Genomic DNA, 11,600 nt, shown 5'->3' with positions numbered 1-11,600 from the left:
GAAAGTACGCCCTGGCATTCCTAACCCAATCGCAACATCAGCGTCTGCAGGCTGCACATGTGCATCTGAAGGTGCAGAAGGACTCATAGGCACATTAAAAAGTGGGGCCACAGAGGGAACTGGCGTATCTCTGGCCATTTTTAATTCAAGCTCACGCAACTTGATTTGCTTTTCCGCCTCGATCTCCATACGGCGAATTTCAAGTCGCACTTCTAACTCAGACTGATGCTCCGATATCCTCAAGCGCTCCTCCATTTGGAACTTAGCCAAACGAACTTTGAGACGCGCATCACCTCCAGACCCAAAAGTCGGAGAAAAAGGCTCGAAGGGCGGCAGAACAGCTTTGGCTTCGGACCCCTCCGCCTCAGCAGTTCCACTCGCTTCCTCCTCACCTAACGAAATTAAATGAGCATCAGCACCAGGCGAACGCTGTCCAGCTCCATCTGCCAAAGCCAGTACACCAATCTCCTCTAGACCCTTCACCACAACGCGCTTTATGTCCTTCTTCAGACGCTGTTTAGCCACATTAATTTTAAAATGCTCCGCAACACGCACCAATTCATCCTTTCTATACTTGTTCAATTGCTCAATCGTCGGCCTACTAACAAAGCTACTTAAATTAAAGTCAGCCATCTCGAGTTTTCCTCAACGCAAGTAAAGCTCAAAGTCAACGAACATCCAATTTAACCAGGCTCAAAATCGCCTCATTGTTACACCGGCAATAATATCTCCACATACATCCCAAAATTACGAGATATCCTAATTAAAAGGATATCCCACCGCTGCCACCAATAAATGTTACGTGCTAGATGTAGTTAGTAGGGGATGCTGGCGCAACATTCAAAGGATATATTACCCACACAGTATAACAATAAACAACCAGAGACAATGGATAAATTGTAAGAAGAATCATGGGTTTATTAATAGCACTCACACGCGTGCTCCAGGGTAAATTAAACGGGAAAAGGGAAAACGGTGAGTGACGCCAAATAAAGGAAATAATCAAAACAAAACCCCAAATAACTGATACCCCCAACTGAACTCACTACCAAAAGAAAATGTAGAAAAGAAACCGAAATCTTCGGCGTATACGACGACCAAACTAAACTCCCTAATTAATAACAAAAATACATAAACGGCAATCACTCCTAACTAAATTCTAACAGAGAATACTAGAAAATAACAAAGGCTTACCTACGCCTTTTCCCAAAGTAGGTAATGAACAACAATTCACGTAGCTTCAAAATGGGTAATCTTTCTGTCCATGTACGCTCGGCTTCCAGTATAAGTACTCACAAAATGGTTTGGTAGTTGGAAACAATTGTGATTTAACACAGGTATTTACTTGTCCTTTTAACAAGTGCACTCAGGGGTAAGTTGTACAGCGACTAAGATCAAACTCAGAAGCAATTCACGCTAATAGTCATCAACACAAATGACCAAAAACAAATCGAAAGGACAAAAGCAAACACAAAAACTAAAACACATTAAGTACAAAAGGCTTTCGTGCAAGTGGACAGATGTCCACATGCGGGTTGGCTTGCTGCAGGTGCTCTCATGATTCCGACAACAAAATCCCGCCTCCTTTTAAAGCGGCAGAAGCCATCAGATTGGTCGTAGATAATGGTTGACAGAAAGATGCTCCAATGAACAGAACCTAAGATGTAACAGAGTGACAGAAAAAGGAAAAGCAGGGAGCGAAACAAAAACACACGGAACGTAACATGCAGTCATATTAAACCTACATTAAACCTTTACAATGTGATCACATGTTACCTGTCGTGCAGTTATATTAAATCTTTACAATGTGATCAGATGATATCCTGTCGTGCAGTTATATTAAACCTTTACAATTTAATCAGATGTAACCTGTTGTGCAGTTACATTAAAACTTTTCAATGTGATCAGATGTTACCTGTCATGCAGTTATATTAAACCTTTACCTGTCATGCAGTTACGTAAAACATAAAATTATATCCTGTCATGCATTTATATTAAACCTTTACAATGTAATCCGATGTTACCGGTCGTGCAGTTATATAAAATCTTTAAAATGTGATCAGATGATATCCTGTCGTGCAGTTACATTAAACCTTTACCTGTCAAGCAGTTACATAAAACCTTTACAATGTGATCAGATGATATCCTGTCGTGCAGTTATATTAAACCTTTACAATTTGATTAGATGTTACCTGTCATGCAGTTATTAATCCTTTCCAATGTGATCAGATGATACATAGCTGCCAACTCTCACGCTTTCGCCGTGTGACACACGTTTTTGACTGCTTTCACACGCACTCACACCACACATCCAATTTCTCACGCAAAAAAATCCGTCAGAGACTGTTCGTTCTTTATTCAACCTCCCCGACGGTAGATGGCGCTGATGAGCGCCGCTGAACCATATGCGCTGCACACCAAAGTGAGAGAAGAAGAAGAGATACGATCAGTGTTCGAATTATGTCAAAGCTTATGGGGGGTCCCCTAGCTAAGCCCCACCCCCCGGCCAAGCTCCACCCCCCTGATTATAGGGTCGCTGTGATTTCACAACGTAAGATGTGATCGTCCTTGATCAACAATCATCTGATCCTGGTTTTAATCAAAGAAACCCCAAATTACCCTTAACTCAAACTCTAAAAAAAGTTTACACCTCAAATTAGTGTGAAACACTGGCAAGGGCAGAACTTTTAAACAGAATAGGGGTGAAATAGGGTGGACTCATTCTTAAATTACATAATTTTACTATATAGTAGTGATTAAATGGATGATTACATTGCGTTTTTTGAGTCATAGATTGAATAATTTTCGGATCAGCAAAACTGGAAATGATGAGCATATAAAAATAGAAAAGAACAAAGTTACAAATAAAGCAAGATCTAACAGTAGTATTTAGGTACATAAATAGAATCAAATGAATAATAACACTGTCTTCTTCACTGTATAAATTACATATAATTAATCTTTTTAAAGATACATAATTTTAAAGATAGTTATCATGCCACCTGGTTGAAGGTTGCTGTCCCCAGCACTCACAGCAGCCCCATTCGCGTAATTTGCGGGTGGTATACGTCCCCACTGCTTTATGACCAAGTTGATTGTGCCCCAACTTCCGACCACGAAGTAATTCTTGCGTTCATAATCATAATTAGGGTCCATATTCATTTAAAACGCATGTACAACGCATGACGCGCCGCCGCCTTCTGCTTTTCAAAGCGGTCGCCTGTGAACACGAGATTTGTTTTAGACGCGTCTATTTGAGTGCACTTGCTGCATGTTTAGATTTAAAATAAACTTGAGCGCAACTTGATACCTTGATAAAAGGTAAATGTAAATGTAAAAAAAAAGGTAAAAATCTACCAGTAAGTTATGTAACAATGATTAATCTATTAATAGTTATTCTTCATCTATTTCATGCAAACGCTAGGGGAAAAATATAGGGGAAAACATTTGATCCTTTTCAGGAGTTGATAACTTGATAAAAGGTACATGTCGTATTTTTTATATCTACCGGTAAGTTATATGTAACAATGATTAATCTATTAATAGTTATTCTTCATCTATTTCATGCAAAACGCTAGGGGAAAAAATATAGGGGAAAACATTTGATCCTTTTCAGCAGTTTTTGAATAAGTTTAATTGAATAATATTAAAATACCTTATGGTAGGGCTGCATGATTATGGCAAAATCGTAACTGTTTTAGACTATTTGCATTGAATTGGAAACGATATTTTTGGAAAATATATTAATTGCAAGGCTGCAAAGAATAGTGCACTGAGGATTTAATTATATTATTTTAATATAGTCAGTGGTGAACTAAAGTGGGCCGGTCTAAGACATGAAACTCCAGGGCTGAAAATGAGTCCCACTTCGGCCCTGCATGTTACATTTTTCCAAGGTTTAAAAAAACACATGCAAAAGATACTTTCTACAAATAATTATTTATTTCTGAAAGATGCATAGTTGAGCGATAGGCTAAGTATTAAAGAGACTATCATTTATTATCATTTAAGCGTGATTTCTTCTGCTTTCCTAATAAAATATTTTGTGTGACTGGGTTGACCAGCCGTCAGTCTGAGTGGATAGCTTTGCCACTGTTATGAAATAATTGTTTGAGAAGATTTTTTAAAAAAAAAACCTTAAACCTAAAGATTACTAAAGATTCTTACCGCAACTGAGGTAAAAAATACTCCACACGCAGATAGAGACATTAACTCGTCTGTCAATTCCTCCAGAAAACAGCATGAGGCGCACTTGCGAGTTTCTTTATTTCGGACAGAAGTCATTTGAATTATTTTATTGCGAAATTAGGACAAATAATGGACAGTATCGCTTTGTGATACGCAAAATGAGGATTTTAAATTTATGTAGTATTTTAATTTTAAAAAAAACCAGGGGACCCCCCTAATTTATATTTTTGTGCTTTATGGGGGGTCCCTTAAGGCTTATAGGAGGTCCGGGACCCCCCCAGACCCCCTTCAATTCGAACACTGGATACGATTGCAGCGAAAGACAACAGGAGAAGAAACGTCACTACCTCAAGAAGTCTGAGAAGATGCTGAGCTGAGACTAGGTATGTAACAATGAAATGTTGTCCATTTGAGTAGCCACTCTCTTAAACTTTAGATCTTTTTAAGAAATTATTTGTTTGTGCATGTGAACATGATTTAGTGTGGTAAATGTAAACTTAAAACATCAGCTCATAACATTGTTTATTTAATCACATGGCATTTATCTTTTTTATTAACATGCTACAGGAAATGACTCACTTTGTATAAATAGTTTTTATGTAGGACCAAACAGCATTTCGAACAGGTAAGATGTATTACAAAGAATTTAACATAAATACAGGAAATGTGTGCAATAGCAGTGGGTATCTTTTTGTAACTGAGAGTAGAGTTATTAAACCAACATGACCATTTTAATTGTTTAAGGTTTTAAAAGATGTCCCGTAAGAGACCTTTGCCAGGACAAAAGCGAAACCTTTTATTTTATTTAAAGAACCAGCCAAGTGAGAAAAGACAGACCAACACACAGCCAGAACAGCCAGAACGATTGATGGAAATGAAGCAGATAGAGGAGCAACACAAAGGACAGAGAGAGCAGGAGACAGGACAGACTGACAAACAAGCAGAGGAGCCACAGATAGGACAGATAGAACAACCAACAGGGCAGATGGAAGAAGAAACAGAGGGACAGACAGAAGAGACCCCCCCAATCCAACAGCAGAGCCAGAAGAGTCGCGCTCTGGCTGGAGCAGCAACATATAGATGCATTTTCAAAAATGAGTGGACATCTTCATGGCCTTTTATTACCAGAGGGAGCCTCAACACGCACTACTGGTGTGCAGTCTGCCGTATTGAAAATTCATGTTGCCACCAGGGTGTGACAGATGTAGTGCGCCATATAAAAAGCAAAGGCCACCAAGATAAGCAACGAGCTCTCCAGTCCACAATATCCCAATATGTAATGCCCGCTCCATCTGTTGGGGGTATGTCTGCACAAGAGGTTAAGGTACAATATGTGTAATGGTTCAGTCAAGAGTTTTGTGTTCTAATTCTAGGTCACGGTAAAGTCATGGTTGATAGCTTTGACTAATTTGTTGTTTGTATTTCAGTGTAGTACAGTCCAGTTTTCTTAATTTGAGATCTTAGTTGCTGAATGTGTTTTTAAACTGTACCATATTGTCGCAGGCGTCTATTTGAAATACACTATGGTCTTTTGGGAGGATTAATAATTTTTAATTTCTTAGAGACAAGAAGGGCTGAGGTCAAAATGACAGCTGGGTTGGTAGTTCACAATGTCCCCTTAGCCTTTGCGGACCACCTGGAGCCTCTCCTAAAAGAATGTTTCGGAGATTCGAAGACAGCGCAGGAGTACAGGTGTGCCAGGACTAAGTCATCCTGCTTTACCAATGAAGCACCCGCACCATATTTCACACAGGAGCTTGTGAAGGAGATGAAAAAAGCCCTGTATACCCTTGTTACAGATGGGTCGAATGACACTGGTATTTCACAAACTATTTGAGATTTTTCTCCTCTGCAAAACATGTGCTTTGTGTATTTTTAAACATCTAACAACATGAACATCTGTATGATTCTAACTTGTCATTATAGGAGTGGAAAATATGAATCCGCTTACTGTCCGGGTCTTCATGGGCAGCAAAGTTGTCCACCAGTTTTTAAATATGTGCACAACAAGTGGGACGAGATGTGGGACAGCAAGTGAGATCTTCACCAAAATGAACTCCACCATAGAGAAGCATGGCATCCCTTGGGAGAACTGCATTGGTCTCTCAGTTGACAATGCAGCTGTGAACGTTGGACCACATAATTCCATTGCCTCCAGGGTGCTCCAGAAGCATCCCAACACCTATATTCATGGTTGTCCTTGTCATGTGGCACATAACACAGCCAAAGCTGCAGGAGTGGGATTTTTTAAAGTGTGTTAAGTACTGATTTATCTTTATATGTACATTTTTAGGTAACACTTTATTTCGATAGTCCACTTTAGACATTTTACTAACTATAAGTAACTTTGCAACTACTTATCAACTACCAATCTTTAGAGAATTAGTAGACTGTCTGCTTAATATCTACTAACGCTTTATTGTGATGATATCTCAACAGACATTCAACTGTCTATTAGTGTCTTTGCAGGTGCATGTCAACTTATTCCACTAACCCAAACCTCTTCCCTAACCCCAACCCTTACAGTCTACTAATACACTAATGACAGTTATTTGACATATAGTTGCAAATTATTGAAAGTTAGTTGACATGTAGTTGCAAAGTTGTTTATAGTTAGTAGAATGTCTAAAGTGGACTATCAAAATAAAGTGTAACCCATTTTTAATTGTAAGGGTAGCACAAATCGGAAAGGATACCTGACAGGTATGCATGTTTGATACTATTAACTCTTTCCCCGCCATTGACGAGTTATAAAAACATATTTTGTCACCACATTGAGAGGTGATAAAAACAGAACACATGAAGATAGGATGAAACAGATTTTTTTGTTTGAAAGCAGAGGGTCTGTTCTTTTATTTCATATGTTGTATGTTTATATATTTAAAAAGGAGCATTTTCTGGAAGGCATTAAACTTTTGTGAAAATCATGAAAAATGCTGGCATTGAAAGAGTTAAGTGTAATACTGAAATGCTGAGCTGTAGAAAATATATGATATGGATTTAATGTCTAAAACAGAGTTTTGTGAGCTCCATGAAGCCGAGAACATGGAGGTCCTCCTGCATATCTCGGTCCGTTGGCTAAGCCTTGAACGTTGTGTGACCAGGATCCTGAGGCTGTATGAACCTCTGGCCAGCTACTTCAAATCTGCTAGTATGGTCATCAATTTTCAATTTCATTACGCAGCAACTACATGGATTGTTAGTCACATACTTGCACTAATGACTAACTCTTGTTTTGTGTTATTTATTGATTGATTCAAGATGAAAATCAGGCCAGGTTCAAGAGACTTTTGCAGACATTCACTGACCCCATGACAGAAGTGTACCTGCTTTTCTTCCAAGCCACCATACCAACTTTCACTTCTTTCCACTTGCTGCTTCAGAGAGAGCAGTCATCAATATTTTTGTTATATGATGAGGTGGGATTGGATTTTGCTGTTTTTTCCATTCTGTGTTTCTTGCTGATATCTGCAGGGATCCTCTAAAACAGGTTTCACCTACTATTTTTGTAAATGTCTGTTATAGTTGGTGAAATTCGTACGCAAGCTATGCTCCAAGTTTATGGTTCCAGCAGCTCTGCAGTGCCAGGAGGAGCCTTGTGAAATTGCCTTTAAAGAAAAGGCAAACCATTTACCAGGTTAGTGTTTGACTATTATTATGATCAAACACTGTAATATGTGATATTTAGCATTTTAACTTATACCGATATGCTGTATCTTTGACAGGAAGAAAGTTAAACATTGGGTTCACAACCAGGGCTAAACTTAACAGATTGCTCGACGAGGGTGACATCACATCACAACAGGTGGATTCATTCCATGAAGCTGTGTTGTGTTTCCTGACAAGTGCTGTGGACTATGCACTTAAGAAGCTGCCACTGGAAGAGCCACTGATCAAACACGCAAAATTTGTAGATGTACGGCAGAGGGCTGAAAGTGACATAGAAGATGTCCTGTACATTGTTGAAAGGTTTTTTTCTCTAATTATTGTCTATCATCTTAGCTAAAATACTCTACTAAATACTATGTTTTATGATGAGGTATGTTCACTTCTAAACTGCATATGAGATATTCTTATGCGGTTTCTCCTCAAAGATGTGTATGAACTGCTGCTGGTTGATGAATATATACCTAAAACTTAACAACTTGTAACTCTACTTTCATAAATAGGTTTCCCCATCTCCTCCCATACTATGGGGGAGAGGAGCATGACCTTCTGAGTGAAGAGTTTCTAAATTATCAGACCATGCCAATGATATCCCTGCAGGACGAAACTGAAATGGAAAGCTTCTGGGCTGAAATGGCCACCCGGAAGCATAAGGTAAACATTTTTTCCTTTTTTGTCTTTCCTTTTGGCAGGTGTGGCTTGGCTACATCTGTTGCTTAAAATTGTTGCATTCATATGTGTCATGCATGTTGCAAATTATGCATGTTTTTATCTGAACTTTGTTAATTGATCAACCTACAATATACTTACAGTATTAATCAATCAAAAATCAAGGTATGTTTTTCCATTGTGTTTTGGTGCATTTTCCATAGGTGACAGGAGCCAAAGAATTTGAGAGGCTTGCTGCCATCGCCAAGCATGTCCTGGTGTTGCCCCATGCAAACGCAGATGCTGAGAGGGTGTTTTCAGTTGTGTGACTGAACAAAACCAAGAGAAGAAACAGCCTAGCATTGGATGGCACACTGTCCTCAATAATGACCATAAAGATGGCCAATCTGGAGCCCTGCTTCAAATGGGAACCCTCCTCCGATATCATCAAGGCCTCCAAGAAGGCCACAGGCCAGTATAACCTTGCCCACAGATCATAGACAAGAGACTAATTCGAGATGAGCCAGGTCTGCGCAGAATCGATTCACTGATTTAAAGGTTTATTTTGTACAAACCACATGTTGTGTGGCTAATAGTTATGTTTAGAAGTACACTTGAGAAGTACAAGTTCATCTCCAACAAGCCTATTGACTTTAACCAGCTTCTGATCTACATCTAATACTAATTATACCTCATTTTGTTGTTATTTTTGTAATGCATTCATCTGCTTTTTTGCTTGAAAAAGTTGTACTGTTTTAGTTGTTTTAAGCACTTTGTTTGTTGCACTTTATTTGTTTCTGATGGGCAATGTGGTGGGAGGCTTTGAATGAAGAATAATGTCCCTCCCTAACTAATCTTGTGTCATTTTTGGCTGAACATAAATCATTAAGTGCTCATTAAGTATACAGCTATTCACAACATGGGTAAGTTTTTATTACTTTTATACCATTCTAATCAAAATATCAGTCAACCTGTAGTGGCAGGTTGTGGCCACCTGATGGGGCTAGAGGTCATGGTTGTTAGAGATACAACTGAGTAGAATAAATAAAGAGTTGTCTGATTTTATCCAGTGAGTTGTATCCTTGAATACAGAGTATAGAGGAACAATCCATGGTGTCAGAAACGAATAACCCACGACAGACGGAGTCTAGTAACACAGATAAGTCGTCGGAGCAGTTTAATGGTGTGTAGAGTGATAATCTGTGGAGCTGTGGAGCAAGAGAGAGCGAGTCAGCGAGAGCTAACAGGCTAGCGGCAAGCTAAAAACACACAGTATGGACCACATATTTACTATCACGCCACCGGGACCATTCGATTTTGAGCCAAGCTCGTGGCCGACATGGATTAAAAGGTTTGAACGCTTCAGGATTGCGTTGGGACTGAAAGAAAAAGATGGCGCATACCAGATGAATTCTCTCATTTATACGATGGGTGAAAAGGCTGACGATATTCTGAGCTCACTGCAGTTGACAGAAGAGAAAGAAAATGACTTTGAGGAGGTAAAAAAGGCATTTGATGGACATTTTGTAGGCGTGCATAATGTAATTTATGAACGAGCCAAGTTTAATAAAAGATGTCAAGATGTCGGAGAATCTGCTGAAAACTTTATCACCTCAGTACATAAGCTAGCTGAACATTGCAAATATGGCACCTTACGTGAGGAAATGATCTGAGATAGGATTGTGGTCGGCATACGTGGCGCTAAATTGTCTGAGAAACTGCAGCTCAACCCAAATTTGGATTTAGCCACAGCTATACTTCAAGTAAGGCAACACGAAGAAGTAAAAAAGCAACAAGCTGTTCTGCGGTCAGCTGATTTGCCAGGACAAATAGATGCACTCTCACATAACAGTAAAAGACAAGTTCAAAAGAAAAAATCTTTTCAACGCGGAAGCCATTATCAGCCTCAATTTACATCGACTAAGTCAAAGCATTGCGGGAAGTGTGGCAAAACCCCAAAACATTCATGGACTGAATGCCCAGCAAAAGATGTAGAGTGTAGAAAATGCCGAAAGAAGGGACACTTTGCGGCTGTGTGCAGATCAGTTCAAACGCTGGATTCAATTGAAGAGGATGGGCAGCTTATCTCGGGGCTGTTGACTATCCACTGTCATCCACATGGACTGAAATACTTACCATAAATGGCAACCCATTGCTGTTTAAAGTGGACACGGGTGCGTCTGTGACTGCGATCCCCGAATCAGAATTCACACTGGATAGATATGGCAGATACTCACCACCGTGCAGACCGCTACTAGGTCCCACTGACCAACCTCTGAATGTTAAAGGGCAGGTGCATGCAGTTATTCAGCGAGGGGACAAAAAAATTGAGGAGGAGGTGTTCATCGTGAAAAACCTGACCATACCCTTATTGGGTCTTACTGCTATCCGCAGACTACAGATGATTCCCCAGCTCAATAGTATCGATGATGCAGAAACTCACTTTCGCTCAACTTACCCAGATGTATTTAAAGGGTTGGGAAACCTTAAGGGGGAGTACAAAATCAAGCTAAGAGACAATGCAACACCCTATGCCCTCTCTGCACCGCGACGTGTAGCTATTCCCCTCCGAGCCAAAGTCAAAGAGGAACTAGACCGGATGGAGAAGATGGGAGTCATAGCCTGTGTTGAAGAACCGACTGAATGGTGTGCGGGCATGGTCCCTATAGTGAAATCATCTGGGAAAATTCGCATTTGTGTGGACTTAACCCGGCTGAACGAGAGTGTCATCAGAGAGAGACATATCCTGCCGGCAGTGGATGAGACACTGGCCAAGCTGGAAGGAGCCAGAGTCTTTACAAAGCTGGACGCGACATCAGGCTTCTGGCAGGTACCACTCCACAAAGACTCTATGCTGTTGACCACTTTCATTACTCCAGAGGGGCGCTATTACTTCAAAAGGCTACCTTTTGGTATATCTTCGGCGCCCGAACATTTCCAGAAGAGGATTTCACAGCTGATTGATGGTGTTGACGGAGTCCTTTGTCATGCTGACGATGTTCTTGTTATAGGAAAAGACTGGGCAGAGCACGATGACAGGCTGCATAGGGTGCTACAAAAATCCAGAGAGGCTGGACTCACACTAAATAAGAAATGCA

At 40.0% G+C, this 11,600-nt stretch overlaps 1 protein-coding gene across 1 annotated transcript; it reads left to right on the top strand.

The window, feature by feature from the left end:
- Window positions 1-6,863: 6,863 nt before the first annotated feature.
- Window positions 6,864-9,292, top strand: LOC135777010 (uncharacterized). The gene is made up of 7 exons (XM_065287890.1): window positions 6,864-6,891; window positions 7,205-7,339; window positions 7,450-7,607; window positions 7,714-7,825; window positions 7,914-8,157; window positions 8,358-8,508; window positions 8,727-9,292. The coding sequence occupies exons 2-7, from the start codon at window positions 7,234-7,236 to the stop codon at window positions 8,829-8,831; spliced, it is 876 nt and encodes a 291-aa protein (XP_065143962.1). The 5' UTR covers window positions 6,864-6,891; window positions 7,205-7,233; the 3' UTR covers window positions 8,832-9,292.
- The last annotated feature ends 2,308 nt before the right edge of the window (window positions 9,293-11,600 follow it).

Source organism: Paramisgurnus dabryanus, chromosome 18, assembly GCF_030506205.2.
Source record: "Paramisgurnus dabryanus chromosome 18, PD_genome_1.1, whole genome shotgun sequence".
In the NCBI taxonomy this organism is placed as follows: domain Eukaryota; kingdom Metazoa; phylum Chordata; class Actinopteri; order Cypriniformes; family Cobitidae; genus Paramisgurnus; species Paramisgurnus dabryanus.
Note: the sequence above shows the minus strand (reverse complement) of the source record. Positions and strands in the feature narration are given on the sequence as shown.

What these genes read in the sequence shown, in the direction of transcription:
- LOC135777010 (XM_065287890.1), top strand. Translation starts at nt 7,234, where the DNA reads ATGGAGGTCCTCCTGCATATCTCGGTCCGTTGGCTAAGCCTTGAACGT. An exon ending in CAGCTACTTCAAATCTGCTA is followed by an intron (nt 7,340 to 7,449) that starts GTATGGTCATCA and finishes GATTGATTCAAG; the next exon opens with ATGAAAATCAGGCCAGGTTC. An exon ending in TATTTTTGTTATATGATGAG is followed by an intron (nt 7,608 to 7,713) that starts GTGGGATTGGAT and finishes TGTCTGTTATAG; the next exon opens with TTGGTGAAATTCGTACGCAA.